The 15,412-nt window shown below is 45.6% G+C and overlaps 3 protein-coding genes across 3 annotated transcripts; all 3 read right to left on the reverse strand.

Annotated features, from left to right (window-relative positions):
• Nucleotides 1–171: 171 nt before the first annotated feature.
• On the reverse strand, nt 172–1,530 carry LOC148387603 (ETS domain-containing transcription factor ERF-like). Its single transcript, XM_088397238.1, has 5 exons — nt 1,451–1,530; nt 1,271–1,322; nt 913–1,147; nt 563–698; nt 172–414 (listed from the first exon to the last, which is right to left on the reverse strand). Exons 2-5 carry the CDS (start codon nt 1,320–1,322, stop codon nt 172–174), a joined length of 666 nt encoding a protein of 221 aa, XP_088253364.1. The 5' UTR covers nt 1,451–1,530.
• Nucleotides 1,531–4,611: 3,081 nt separating this feature from the next.
• Nucleotides 4,612–9,916, reverse strand: pip4p1a (phosphatidylinositol-4,5-bisphosphate 4-phosphatase 1a). Its single transcript, XM_088397219.1, has 7 exons — nt 9,700–9,916; nt 8,251–8,444; nt 7,881–7,987; nt 7,704–7,809; nt 7,411–7,463; nt 6,951–7,041; nt 4,612–6,361 (listed from the first exon to the last, which is right to left on the reverse strand). The coding sequence occupies exons 1-7, from the start codon at nt 9,815–9,817 to the stop codon at nt 6,218–6,220; spliced, it is 813 nt and encodes a 270-aa protein (XP_088253345.1). The 5' UTR covers nt 9,818–9,916; the 3' UTR covers nt 4,612–6,217.
• A 684-nt stretch (nt 9,917–10,600) lies between these two features.
• On the reverse strand, nt 10,601–14,944 carry twsg1a (twisted gastrulation BMP signaling modulator 1a). Its single transcript, XM_088397351.1, has 5 exons — nt 14,642–14,944; nt 13,934–14,100; nt 12,016–12,115; nt 11,633–11,893; nt 10,601–11,519 (listed from the first exon to the last, which is right to left on the reverse strand). Exons 2-5 carry the CDS (start codon nt 14,066–14,068, stop codon nt 11,338–11,340), a joined length of 678 nt encoding a protein of 225 aa, XP_088253477.1. The 5' UTR covers nt 14,069–14,100; nt 14,642–14,944; the 3' UTR covers nt 10,601–11,337.
• Nucleotides 14,945–15,412: the final 468 nt, after the last annotated feature.

Consider the following 15,412-nt stretch of genomic DNA (forward strand, 5'->3'; position numbering starts at 1 on the left):
ACATTGGAATACATCACTTATTTATTTTAGCACAACAAAATACACAAGCACACACTCACACACACACACACACATTTAAGCGTGCCACATTGTTAATGCAGTCTCCTTAGTGGGAGTGCAAAAAGTGATAAATCTACAAAAATAATTTTGGACAACTTTGTGACGCTCATGTTAAAGCTCTCCATCCTCTGGTGGCGTTTGCTTCCCAAGCCTCAGACGACTGAGGTGGTCTCGCCAAGCGACGAATGGTGAGGAGGTTTGGGGAAGAGACAACGGTGGGGCAAAAGGATGATGGAATTGAGAACAATGAGGAAGGCAGCATGGTGGCAGGAGCAGGTGAGGCCAGGATGCCTGGATTGGAAGGTCGCCCACGCCGGGGAGGACGGAGAAGGCAAGAGGGCGGCTCTGGAGCATCTGGAGAACCAGATAGATGTAATGAGGAATTCCCCACCAAAGATTCTCATCAGTCACGACAGGGGACAGAAAAAAAATCGATCCATAATACTTCTGAATCTTTTCCATTCTAAGTGCATGTGCATGCGTCAGATGATGTAATGAAGACCTGATGACAAGATGGCGGCAGGCAGTGAGAAGATGGCGGCAGGTGGACGTTGAGCAGGACGAGTTTGCTGAAGTTGAACTTGTACGTGAATCGCTTGCCTTTGGTCTTGTGCAGAATGCGCTTGTTGTAATAGTATCTACATCATACAGTCAAATATGACCACGGCATCCATTTTGCATCATGACGGCAGACGTACTTCCGGGCGGCAAAACGCTTTCTCCGATGGCGCCGTTAGGAAACGAAGCCTTCTACCAAATGTCCTTTGACTGAAGTTGTCATGTCAAGCGATCAACTTTGTGCCACCCAGAAGTACTTTGCCACCTTTCATTTATTCTCTTTAGTTGCCTTACCTCAGCGCCCGACTCAGCTTGTCGTAGTTCATATGCGGCTTTCCCTTCCTCTCTCCCCACAGCCGGGCCAGCCGCTCGGGGTCGTGGATGACGAACTCGCCCCACTCGCCCCCCCATCCGATGGCATCGCCCCGGCCCCCTCCGCCCAGCAGTTCCAGCAGGAAGTGCCAGAGCTGCACCTGACGAGAGCCCGCAGACCACGCCGGCTTGTAAGCCCAGTCGGGAAACGCCACCGCTGCCGGGAACACAAATTGTGCCTCGCTTACAACTCACATGTGCTCGAGTCACAACGGTAGCATATTTCATTGAGCCCTTCCAAAAAGTCACAACATCAGTCAGTCCACAAACACACACTTACTTCGACTCCAGCACGGTGACAAACAAGAACCAAGTGAGGCCGTGCACTGCATCTGAGGAAGGAAACAGCAGGATGGAGCAAATTCCATTTTGAACATCTCTGGCTGGATGGGTTCCGATAAAATGACATTCAAGCGCAGAGAACGGTCAGCGATGAGTTAAAAAAAAAAAAAAAAGTTACCTTGATGAAGAGGATGAGGATGTGGTGGTCCGCTTTCACGAGTGAGACAAGACTGAAGGATGGATGCAGCTCAATCTGAAAATCTCCTCCTGGAACACCCCCACAAAGCCCCCCACCCCACCCCACCTCACCAAAACTCCCTCCTTCTTCTTCCCGTCCCACAACGAGACAGACGGTGCTGCAATTTGGATCTCTGAAGGCAACACCTGGTCTGAGAAAAACTGTGATTTCACCCCAAATGCAACAATGGCAGCTGTGTGAGGGAGGTCAAAGTGTAGACTCCACACTGTCCCTGAGGGCATCACTTGAATAAAATAAAAAAAGAAAAGCGTGATTTCAAATTCTTCATCAAGGTCACACGCAACTTGGATGGATGGAAGAATGGACTACTTTTCTTTTTCACATTGCAAATTGAATCATCTTTCAAGCATTTCGGCTAACATTAGCAGAGCTTATCTTTAGCATAAAAACTGAATAAGGTGCCTCGATTTAGGTGGTTGCGTAACAAACGGGACGAACCAATTGAAGCTGCGAGCTTGCTTGTCTTAGCTCCATATCCAGCATGTCAAAATGTTTTTCAAATCAACAGACTTTTTAACATTTTTAAAACAAGGAATAATCTGCTGATTGACTCGACAGGCATCATTTCAGACTGCGCCTGAAGGCAACACCTGGCTAGGCTGTGGAAAATGAACAAAAATCATCTTACAAGCGTCGTTTTAGTTATGAAGAGATCAAACACTAAATGGAATTTCAAAACAGTAACTGCCCGTGGCAATACACACAATCCGAACGATTACCGTGTATACACACACACACCCGCGTTATATTCGTAAAGTCTTTGAGATGGAAAAGCTGACACCGGAGGCTTTCAATTCCAGTGTAAACACAAATAGTCTGCCAGACACACATCAATTATGGATGCGGCTAATTGACTTTTAGCAGCAAAGGGGTCACTTGCAAAAAAAAAAAAAGTCTGAAACCTAACACACCTTGATGCACACACACATCTCGAGATGTCTGGCTGACAGACGTGACATCATCGCTAGTATTACTGCGGCCTCATGCATATTCACGATTCGGCATTCAGCTATTAGTCAATTTTTTCGGGGTGTGATTTGTGCGACTGCTTATTCAAAAAGCAAATGGATAGTTTTGCACCTTTATCCAAATTCTTTTGTCCCTTATCCTGTCCATGAAGGTTTTCCTGGGAACCAATTGTAATCTTTTTCTTGACCTCCTTGGCAGAGGTCAAAATCCTAATATTGTACCAGGAAACAAGGGATTTGTGGGCAAAATAATATCTGAGGCATCATCGTCTATCCCTCAGTCGACAGTATTACTGCGACTGTGACAAACTGTCCGTGTGTGCGCTAAGTCTGGATTTGATCCGACGCTAAAAGGACTGTTTGTTTTATGGCTGACAAGCGCTCGCTTTAATCTGGCGCTTAGCCTTACGCTTCTTATCCTCATCCTGCCCTTCATCTTAATCCTATCATGTACACATACACACACATACAAATACACTTGCACACACACACGCACATGCACACACACACACACGTTAGCCTTGCATTTTAGCCTCAACCCAGTCTTGTCGTTTATCATTTCCTCTACATTTGAACACAGCACATTGTGCCCTGTGTGTGTGTGTGTGTGTGTGTGTGTGTGTTGAAGAGGATGATGTTATTGCAGAAGATGAGGGTCACACTGCAACGGGTCTTCAGGGTCAAATCGAGTTAGCGTCTAAGAGGGATGGAGGCTTTAGTGAGTGTGTGTGCGTGTGTGTGTGTGTGACAGTCAGAGTGAGTGTGAGAGAGAGACTGAGAGTGTGTGTGTGAGAGAGAGAGAGAGAGAGAGAAGAGAGAGAGAGAGAGAGAGAGAGAGAGAGAGAGAGAGAGAGAGATTTCTGTAGTCCTTGATGAGAGCAGACTGATGATCTTTTTTTTTTTTTAGCTAAACCAGGAACTGAATTATAGTTGATTTGCTGTGCTTTTACTGGACTGCCAATTTGAAGTAATGTCCCCTTTTTTAAGTGGTTGGTAATTAAATGTTTTATCAGTTAATTGGCAAAACAAATGATTATTGAAATTTATTAGTTGCAGCACTTTTAAGACGCTTTATATAAGACCAGCTAATTTGATTACATTGTTGTTTTTTAATTTGTCTTCTATAGAAAAAAGTTGGTAATTTTCTTTTTTAAATATCAGCCACTTTTTTCAGGGGCTGGAACAGACGAATAACATTTTAATGGTGAAAATTGATTTGAATAAATTGAGTCACGAACTTGGTCACATTCTATCCATTCTATTATAGACTATAATGTATCTTGCATCCATGTGGTTGTGATAGTCATTCGTCTCCATCATGAAGACAAATGACAAAGAAGCTCTGGCGCCCGCAGGCCAAGTCGAGAAACGAGTGAAAAATTAAGTCAATAAAAAGGACAATAAAGAAAAAGACCTGCAGCAAGTCACAATGAAGTGTAAGTGTGTGTGTGTGCCATAAAAAAAAAACACTTGATGACGTCCTTAGAAGGTTACAAAGGCTTGCTGGTGGTTCAGGTGTCTCTCGGGGGACTTGTGTGGTCTCTTAAAGCTTTTCTGCAGTCAGACATTTCATCTCTTTTGTGTCCTGGAAGGATTTTAAAAAAACAAAAAACAGAAGAGGAAAAAAAACATCCTCACAGATTCCGAAAGGTGCCCGGACAAAGAGGACTTTCCTTTTTAGAAACCTCAAAATGTTTCTATTTTTTGGGCAAGTATGCATATGTAGCATTACATTAGCCTTTTAAGCTAACAGGCTACATAGCATTTTAAGCATTTTTTTTAACACACTTCATAACAGACAAATGGTGGGTTTGCAAAGCATAATATTAGCATTCACGCTAATGCTCACAGCATTATTTTACTTCCAACACAAACTACTTTGCAGCAGACAATAAACAACAGAATTATTTTCGCATCTTTTGCATAAAATCATTTTTCAAGTAACACATGATAGTGTTTATGCGCCCAAGGATTCAAATTACTATTTGGGCAACAGCATATCATAAGGATAGCCTTATGAGCTAACATTATAGCATTACTTATGTGAAAATAATTTTGATGGCCAGTGTGTGTGTGCATGGTGTTTATAAAAAAAATAAAAACCAGCCACAGTAGCATTTGACATGTCTTTATTTGGCAGCCTGCTGGTTCACATGGTCTGTTAATTACAAACTTGTCCCCAGACAGGCCGCACACAATTAACTGCTTTATTAAAACACCATCCAACTTACTGAACTGATTTGAGAACAGATAAAAAAAACAACATGATTGGAAAAACAATAAAACATTAAGGCTTTTTTTCTCTACCATGGTCATCAAAAATTTAACACAAAATTTGACTGTGTAAAAATAAATAACTGTTGCAGTGTAAGGTGCTGGGTGTGTGTGTGTGTGTGCATGTAAGTGTTTGTTCGTGTTGTAGGCTCATCAGGTTAGTAGATCCAAAAAAAAATCATTAAATATGTAACAGAAGTAAAAACAATTACACTTTTAGTGTTCTTTTTCCGCATCCCTCCGCTCTTAATCACTTCCTTTCACAGCAGCAAAATCAAAGATTATTTACAGAAAAACAAAATAAAACGTTCATCGAGCGTTTGAGAATTTGCATGGCGGTTAGCGTCGCCAGATTTAAATGATCACAGCTAAATGCGTCGCAACATCACGGGCTCATCTGTTGTTTTGAGCGGAGTTACCATGGCAACACACTCATTACAACTTCAACAAAACAAATTCAGGGCGAAGTTGCCAACTTAACACGAACGACTTAAGCACTTAGCGACATAATTATGGCCTGGTTTAAGAATCGAGTGCTCCAGGAATTTTAATATAAAAGTTTACAACGGAACTGACTCATCTTCCGTTTTAATTGCGGTTACCATAGCGAAACATCCTTTTTTCTCGTTTTGACGTGGTTGATTGTAGTTGCCGAGGCGATGTTAGAAATGGAAAGCAAGCCTCCTTTTTGGGTCCTTTTCATGAAAGTAAACAAAAGCGACATTGCAATTATGGTAAAGTCTTTTCCAATTCCCTCTCAGCTTTTGCAAAAGGCAGAGCCTTTTCCATCCATTTGACAAAGCTCCTCCCACCCTCCCGCAGTGACCAATCAGAAAGCTTTTCACCTTCACCTCAAAAAGAAAACTAACGTCCCCCGATGGTGCGTTCACAGAAAGCAGGGATTGCAACGTTTCCTTGCACGCTTCAGAAAGCAATGTGCTATGACAGTAAATGACAAAAACAGTAGTTTTGCTTTAGACGTTATGCTAGGAATGGCAAAGAAAGCTGTCGAGAGCAGCGAGAACCACTTTTTCTTGTTAGCTAGCTGCAAGGAGCATTTGGACGTCGCCATCCGGAATTTGTTGTCGCGCAAACGCTTTGTTTATACTCAAAATTCCTTCCATTAGCGTCACTTTTTGAGGAACAAAGTGGCTCCTCAGGGGGGGGTATTCGCGGGCGCTGTTCTACCTTCATACGCCTCAAAACATTTCAAACGTATCCTTCATCCTTTTGACTCAAAGACGGCGGCGGCATCAATGTCGCTGGCTTAGAAAATGCTAAATGCTTCATTCAAGGCGCGGAAATGACAAAGAGGATTTGGGAGGAAATGAGTACAGGAAGTAGCCACATGGCCAATATCGTGAAATAAATATCTTCTTGTTTTAAAGCCATTCATTCACCGGTCTGGCCACTCAAGTGAGGGAAGGGGGGGGGCTTGGGGGAGCTATGCGAAGCTCTGGAGAGGCTGGCTGACCCGCATGCAGGCCCAGTAGAAGGCCCGCGCCAGGGTCACCAGCACCAGAAGCAGTAGAACGGCCCACGAGGCATAGATCCCGGGGTAGGTCTCAGCCTTCAGCCACGTGCCAGCCTGAAGAAATAAGCGGCCCATGTCAGGAAATTGACCGTGGCCAAAGTTGATAGCACTAAACAGTTACGGCTGAAAAGACACAGCAGGTCTGCCATTTTGATCTCAAGCGGACGTTTTAAAAAGTTCCTTCTGACCTTTTTTAAGGGATCTTCAAAAAAAACTTATCCTCGAGCTTGAAATATTCCAACTTATGCTGCTTAAGGATTTTGTCAAGCTCAAGACCAATTAGCCCACCACTAGAATTCCACTTGATGATGAAACGGAGCGCACGGCAGCTGTTGCGGATCTTACAGAAAGGATTAGAGAGATGATTTGAAAGCACAACTCTTTGAGAGTTGCGCAATAGGAAGACGCAGCGGGGGGAAAAGAGCCAACGCAACGACGCAGCGGGTTTGTGCTCCTTTGGCGCCCTCAGCTGGTCATTTTTAACATTGCGTAAATTTATTTTCCATTGGTCTAGTTTTTCTTGAATCAAATCTCATTAACTGGAACAGATGTTTGTATGTATGCCAGTTCAAAAAGGCACAAACAGAGTCTACAATCAAAATACAATAGAAACTTTGGCGTGTTGCGTCGTCATTTTACTCACAATCAGACCAGCAGTGGAGATACAGAACAGCAAGCAGAGCAGAAAACACCACAAGCTCCGCCTTCTGGGATACCGTTGACCAATGGAGGAGCTGCGAGGGACGGCGACAAAGAAGTTGAGGATGGTTGCAAAAATCATTGTCCCGTTATTATTCAAAAATATGATTGTTGTTGCACTAAAGCAATAAAAGGATCTTATCTCTGCAAAACAGATATTTGGATGGTAAGCAAAAAAAACTCCCCAGACTTTTCAATAATGGGCAAAAAATAATGCGCCATTCAAATTCACTCTGAAATTCCACGCGTTGCACAAATTAAAGTGCAGCAAAAGGTCAGCTAATGTTGCGGTTATAAGAGCCTGACAGAAAAATACACAATTAGAAATATATAAACATGTTAGACTTCGACTCAACTTTCCCAGAAAGACTCAAAGTTCCCAGAAAAGAATGCTAAGTACTCACACTTTCCTGCAATGTGGGCATCTGGCCAGCGTGCGGTCCGTGAACTCGGTCCACTGCAAGCACAAAGCAGTCCCAGTTTTCACAAGTTTGGATTGCATCTTTTCTTGGGAATTTCACATGGGTCCTATTATTTCCATTATATGTTAAACAAAATAAATTGCAGCTATTTTTCCAAACACAATATTGCAAATTATTCAATTACATTTTTATCATAGAGGCTTTTGATGCTACGCTAACTCGCATAACGGGAATGAAAGCGTTTGAAAAGACAAGTGGCTGGGCGGGCGGCGTACCAGGAAGGTGTTGCTGCAATGACCGCAGGAGACGCGGGCCCCGGCGGGCTGCGGATCTGGACTAGCCGGGCCAGGATGGACGGGACCAAGGTTGATTATGCGCTTACTGCAAGCACACGCTTGAAAATAAGCAAAGTGACACAGCACAAGCGGTGGAGTGCGTCATGTTGAGAGTACCAGTAGGGCCTGGGACACGCGATCCGCTGGGACGTGACTTTGCAGATGAGCAGGCAGTTGCACGGACAGCGGACGTACTTCTTCCCCGCCGGAGCGTTCTTGATGGGCTGCGCGCACAAAGGAACTCCTCACTTCACTTGAACATCCGAATCGGCTCAATTCAGGTTCACACGTTTGACTTTTAGTTGCCCCCCCCGAGTGGTAGTGAATGAGTTAAGAATGAAATTCAAGTGTGTACACTTAGTGAAGGTTTTGCAATGGCGACAGTCTGAGCCTGAATGGATTATTTGACTTGACATTATTCTCAATGAAACCAAAAGGGCGCATAAGCCGCATGTGTGTGAGTGTGTGTTTTTTTTTTTAAACGTACCGTGGCCTCATTACACACACCGCACTTGACCACGTGCTGGTGGATTTTGCCCTCCACCGAGATGAGACTCTGGCAAACCCGGCAGCTGATGACGGGCGCGCTGCCGCTTTCGGGCGAAGTGAGGGGCGAGTACGGAGGCGGGTCCTCGCCCAGGAGTACTGAGGGCTGCGCAGGACTGGGGAAGGGTGGGAAGCCTGAAGAGGGGAAAACATTTTCCAAGTCATTTCCCACATATGCGTTTAAAAATTGTTTGATTGAATCAAAAACATGATCAAGTAGTTGATTGGAAAGTCGTAATTGGCCATTTTATGCATTGCACTGGTGCATTATTATTATTTTTTATGCATACATATACTTTCTCACAACACCAAAACTTGGTTCTTGATTGATTGCTAATAAATTATCGTTAAGTTTTGTATTTATTTGTGGAAAATTATATTCTTCCTCTCAAAAATAAGATTGTTTGACAAGTTTTCTTGATGCAAAATTATGTTTTTACTTTTACAACTTATTTCTTTGCTCTCGTGAGAAAGAGTTCTTATAAACTGGTGTAAAATTCGATTTGACTCGTAAACAAGAGTGACAAACAATGGTTTTAGTGCAAACGGATTACAAAGAAAAAAAGACGTCCAAGTTCCCATGACAAGTGACCTATTTATGATTAACAAGGTAATAAGATTTGGTCTCGAGTTCTGCTTTGTGAAAGCAGCTTTTGCAAGGAAAACACTCGAGGAATGCTCGGAGGGAACTCCAAGCTGCAGACGTGCTTAAAATGCATTACATTAAACATTACATGGACGTGACCTGGCATTTGAACGCAACTCCTCCGTAATCGACGTCTCATTGGCCAAAGCTCTAAAACCAGATTTTAAGACATTAAACATTACATGGACGTGACATGGCATTTGAACGCAACTCCTCCATGATCGACGTTTCATTGGCCGGAGCGCTAATAAACCCGCCCTCTGCCGTCTTCCGATTGGCTGCAGGACGTGTCAAACATAACAGGTGTTTCGCTTTTGCTAACCAATGAACCAGCACAATGACCTTAATTGTGTTCGCGTTAAATGACAATAAGTACTTAAAACACGACCAGTATATTTTAGATGATTCGCAACACAACTGTGGTGATGATAAGTCTCCAATGTGAGGTAGCAATATGGGATGATGAGCAGCAGCGCTATCTCGCGTGCTATCACAACAGAGTGGCTAGGCTGTAGCGATGCGTTCAGGTTTTTAGAGAAAATATGTATCGTCAAAACAATACATTCCGTCACCCCTGCGGACGACGTAGACTGAACGCCGAACGCTGGCGTTCTCCCCCGGGGTACACACAAGCACGACAGGCCGGCACTCCGTCACTGTCACAGCGCCGAGCTAGCTGTTAGCATCGGGCTAGACAGGGCGGAGGATAGTGAGCACGAAGGCGGCGACAAGGCGGCTACTCACTCTGCGGCTTGCCAGCCACTCCGTAGGGCGCCGCGCTGGGCGACAGGCCGCCGTTGCCGCTGCCCAGGGCGCCATCGCCCAAATCGGACAGGAGCGGGGACCTCTCGCCGTCCGCCATGCCGAGAGCGACCGCGTGAGAGAGAGAGAGAGCCTGGCGCGGAGGGAGGGAGGGAGGGGAGAGAGCGAGACTCGGGGCGCTTGATTGCTCGAGTGCGATGTATTGTTGTGTCAGAAATGCAAGCGTCACGTGACCACGCTGCCGAGGTGACGACGCGTGTGCATGCGCACCAGTCCTACTTTTGTCAATGTATTTCATATTTAAAATGACTAAACTTTCCATAAAGCGGTCTGTAAAACCTGTCTATTTCCTCTCATACTAATACGGGGTTTTCTTCGACATCTACACGCCAGTCCAGTAATTATTTTACGAGTCAACTGACGTGGGCTGTACCTGCAACGTTCGTCCACTAGATGGCTCTAAAACACTAAAAAAGGAAAATATTCTCCTCTGGGGTAGCCTGCAGCTCAGCTTCCAACCCGACGAACAAGCACTAAAGAAAGTGAATGAAATGTCCCGTGAGCAGATAACTCATTCAGCTGTCAAAATATTTGGTGTGCATTATAATATAGAACTCGGGCCCAAAAATTAATTGCAAGGACTATTCTCTGGGATTCTAAATTTATGTTTTAAGGGTAAAACGTCATTCTTCAATGACCACAAGAGGGGCCCATGGAGCGCCTGCAACAAAAGATGGTTTGTGGGCTGGTTGGCACAGAGCAACTTTCTCCTTTTCTCTGCTTGTGGAACACCTGCGAGCCCAGAAAGACAGCCTTGTTTGTGCGGGAAATGATGCCTTTCCTGTCGCTAAGTTTAGTGTATGCACGCTCACACACGCGGGTATACTTTCTCTTGAAGTCCACGTCACCAAAAGGTTTTATTTTGGTGGGAGAAATGGAAGGATTGGAGCATGTAAAAATACATTAGACATCATATAGTAGCAAATACACCTCGAGTCAAAATAAACACGAATAGAAAACTATACAGTGGCAGACAACAGCAGACTAAAAACATTTGCAGGTACTGATGGCAATGGCGGGATTACCAAGCAGTTGACGGAAACCAATGCAAGTCAACCAACGTTGCCTTTTACGTGGAAAAAAAACACAGGAGTGCTGCATTGTCTTTGATGCACAGACCCTGCCATACAAGAAAGCAGTGGAATTGATCTACATTTGTCTTTTATAAAGAGATGCTGCAAGATTCCTGCATCGGGGTGGTAACGAAATATCCAGTTTTTGTTCTTTTTACCCTTTTTTACATCCGCGCTGTGAGAAGTAAGGGTTGCGGACTAAACTTTGAAAATGTCCATCCCCCCCCGGGCTTTATTAATGCTCTGAAGAGACGGAAATTTGCCAAGGCCTGGCGGAGGATTTTAGGCCTGTTTAGGATCGTTTTCATCATAACAGAGGGGAGAAGCGACGCGGGTGTCGAATTGCTTTGAGTCGGTTGGCAAATGCTGGCTTGTCTCGGTCCGACCAATTTCGAGCGCCGGTGCCGTGAACATAAAAGAGCGACACTGAAAAGGCAGAAAACGGCAGTGTGAAAGGGGGGTTGTAGTCCTGTGGAGCAGTGCAGGCTCAGAAGAGGCAGTTCATGCACTTGACGGCTTTGCTGCCGTAGTCGACGCACTCGGGCCCGATGCACTGGCAGCAGGCGTTGTGGAACCAGCGGTACTTAGAGCCGCCCATGGATTCGCAGTACAGCTTGCACTGGCGGATGGACACGCAGTCGTCAAAGTACACCACCGTGCACATGTTCTCTGCGGGAGAAAAAGGCGAGACCATTTATTTTTTGGGGCAACAAACCTCATGGGCTCAAGCTTCCCACATCTGTAATCATTTTATATTTCCTCATGAGATGAAAATTTCTCGCCTTGCGCGTCATAGCTGGCGTGGATGCTGTTGGCGGGCACCGAGACGTTGCGGTGCGGGCCGTCCAGCGACTCCAGGAAGGAGACCAGGTTCTCGTGGTGGGACAGCTCCTCGGCCACGGGGAAGGAGACCACCATCATGTTGACGGGCGCGTCGCCCTCAGTGAGGGCGCGGAAGAGCGACGGGATGGGCCGGTGTAGCTCCTCCACCGTGCTCTTGGACGTGGCCGGAGAGTCGCTGTAGTTCTTGGGGTTGCACATCCCTGAGCAGCAGCAGCAAAGCATCCAGTGATACCACTAACTTTACACTTCTTTTCAAACAAATGATCAGGAGGTCATTTTGAGCACACTCTGTCCTCGGTGGAGTCATGGGCGCGTGGCTCACCTACGCAGTCGCAGCACTCCTCCCACAGGTGGCCCAGGCACAGCATGCACTCCTTGCAGCACGAACAGTTGCCGTCAGTGGGGCGGCACTGGCACAGCTCCTGCGTGATCAATCACAAAATACATTGTTACTCCATCAAACAAATAAATATGCATCACTGGGGGTTAGTCATCTTTCCAGGTCCCAAATGCTGGTTTAATTAGTTTTTAGTCATGAGTTGAGGGGGAAACATCTTTGTTCTGGGGATACAAACACTCGCCATTTACACCGGACGGTCGTGTATGTGGGGGGAGGGACGTCTACTTAGGTTGGCTGGCGCTTTGTTTGAATGTTGACATGTTGAACTCTGGGCTTGCTCATATGTGATGGTGGAGTAAAGAGCATGATTTGAATTGTGAGTCCATTCCCAACATTGAGTGGTTGGCTTCAGCTCTGAGCCTCAACTTGCTCTGCTTGTTCTCTCTTTGCGTGTTTGTTTTCATTCCTCAACACTCTACAAGTCCCCAAATATGGAACAATGCTTCTGCAGCATTGTGCAACAGCATGGGGCGGAGTGGGGGGCCGGAGGAGGGGAAAGTGGAGCCATGTTCTCTTCCCCAGGTGTTCCCCCCACTTCTTTCTCCCGCCTCCCTCATAGCGGTGACCTTGACTCGGAGGAATGTGCTCTCTGTTCCGCCTCGGGTAAGAAAGAAAGCAAGAGGAGGGGAGGTAGGGGTGCACTTTGGGGGTGGCGCTGAAATATTCCGGAAGGTTCACCCACTTTTTCGATCCCGCCTTTCTAACAGGCTCCGACCGAGCTTCTATTTTGATTGAATTATCGGCGAGCAAACTGATAGAAGTTTGACTCGATATAGTTTTCCACCTTTACAGATCTTGTGGGAAGAATAACGGAAGCATGGCACCACTTAAGTTCACGTCGTATTTCACAATAAAAGCACCAAAAGTAGCCCAGGAAAGTGCATTCTCTTCAGGATTTTCAAAATAAATGAACCAAAAAGCAAGAACGCCAATTAAAATCTTGCCGGATTTTATCGTAACACGCCAATGAAAGCTGGCGCTGTCTCGGAAGTGTTTTTCATTTGGCCTCGCGAGGTGTCTGGACCGCAGCGGGCGGCGTAACGAGGCATCGAGCCCTTGCGCCTCTTGACAGCTAGCAAGTTGGTGTCAGCGAGGTCGCTCAGGCTGCCTCGCTGGGCGATGACTCATCGGGCACAAGGAAAAGAAGAAGAAAAAAAGAGAGAGCGAGAAAGAAGCGAGGGGAAAAGCCACCTGGAAGCAGCAAGGGGGGAAAGCGGGGCGGGCGGCAGATGTTTTGGGTTGCGACTCAAGTGAATCCAGAGGCCAAACAAGCCGCTGACCGATTCAATTAGCGTGAGCACTAACGCGGCGCCTGACTATTTTTAACATCTAAATATTTACAAAGCCAACCATGGGAAAATGTTCAACATTTGCCGTTGCAATTTCATGTGCGATCATTTTCTCAAAGGAATACAAACACAATCTGACATATTTTCTTGTTATAATATTATTATTATGACAAGCCTCTATTATCCACAGTACGCACTCTCACGCAAGCGCTCTCCGAAACACGCAATGCACGCAAGCAGGCGTAAGTTGATTGTGAGTGAATTCGATGTGACCGATGGAGGAAAGCCAAGCGGACAGCTCATGCGGCAACATCACATTTCAGTCTGGGTCCCATCATGCACTGGCGCACACATGTGGCACAAAAGGAAGTGAGCTTGGATCAAAAGTCCGCCCTGCAACTTATTGCAGGCTCCAAACTCCCTCCGCGGCCGGCAGATGTTGGCACGGCTACTTTGCCACTCTTTTTTGCCGCTGAATAAAGTCATAAGGTGACGTCTGGAGTTACGTCCACTCAAAGTTTGGAAGCGGGACGAGCGGGATGCCCGTTTACCTGGATCAGGCACTTGCTGACGTCGCTGGCGCACAGAGCTTTGTTGCAGCCCGAGGTGAGAGACAGCGTGGAGAGGAGGGTGATAAGGAGCGTGGCGGCGGCAGAGGCGGGACGGATCAGCTGACCAGGCCTCATCCTGATGGCTCACCTGCACGGCACAGGAACACCTACCAGCACAGGCGGGAGAACCATCAAAAGGTTTGGTGGGTGGACAGACAGATAGATGGCCAGATGTGTAATCCGGGCCATACTTTGCCGTGGCGTGGCCTAACTTGGATGGACAGATCCCAGACAGACACGGTTTAATGAATTGTAAATAAATGGGAGTTTCAACTGGATTTAATTTATGATAAGTGATTTTACACTGTCCCTCAGTGTATATATGTAGAAATTGACCCGATTTGGAGATTGATAGAAATTGAATTCATCTTTCAAGAACAATTGTTTCAGACGGTCCCTAAAGGCAACACAAGAGTATTAAGAGCTGAAGACAAGATCATGGGAGAAGAAGAACTAGAAAAGTGGTGGAATGAGGCGAAGAAGAAAAGGAACAACAAACATCTGGCAACATCTTCAGTCTCGCCGATTTGTTCTTTTTCACTCATTTCCCCACTCAAACATAAAACTATTCAAATCCCTGCATATTTGTTTTCATTCTCACACACAACGTGCGTTCGAAACGAGTCTTTAAAACGGCTGAAAACTCACCAGGATGCGCTGAGAAGTCTTTTCTTTACGAGTGGTTCGGGTTCGGTTCGGACACTGTATGTGTGTGTGTGTGTGCGGGCTAACACGGGGCGTCAGTCACAAGCCTTAAAGGCACACGCTCCATTTTGGTCCTTGGCTCCCACGCGTGGACTCGACGAGGAGGAGGAGGACGAAGAGGGCGGTGGGGGAGGTCTGAGGCGATTAGTGGGTGTCACTCGTACCGTGCCTAACAACAAGTTGTAAAGAATCGGAACTAAAAACAGCACCATTGTTATTGTCGCCCCCTCCCGCCTTTTTTGTCTTCGGGCGACCTGCTGTGACGTCACTTCACCCGCTGGGCAATTTAAATCCACTTCCGATGACGTCGGATCACGGTTACTTTTTCATTTGTGATCATTTTATTTCCTCGACGGGGAATATAAGTTAGAATTGGTTTTGTATTTTATATAATGTATATTGTTATTTTATTTCCAATTTATAATACGAGTCATGCCGTAATTCAGTACTGAGCTTTGCGCACCGCCTGCTGGCGAAAACGTTTACTGCAAATTGACTGGAAGTGCTTGGAACTCGGACTTTATATTTTTACGTCATTCATAAAATAGCTCTATTTTAAATAAGGATATATTATAATTATTAAATGTTTAGATCACAATAAAAGTATGCACGCATGTGAATATAAAAATAGGCATTTTAAAATGTCCCCATTCATTCCATATTGTAAATGAAATTTTACAGGATAATTCCAGAAATAAACTGGTTTCTACCTAA

This window comes from Syngnathus floridae, chromosome 14, assembly GCF_059516105.1.
Source record: "Syngnathus floridae isolate MCC-2025c chromosome 14, RoL_Sflo_1.0, whole genome shotgun sequence".
Taxonomy (NCBI): domain Eukaryota; kingdom Metazoa; phylum Chordata; class Actinopteri; order Syngnathiformes; family Syngnathidae; genus Syngnathus; species Syngnathus floridae.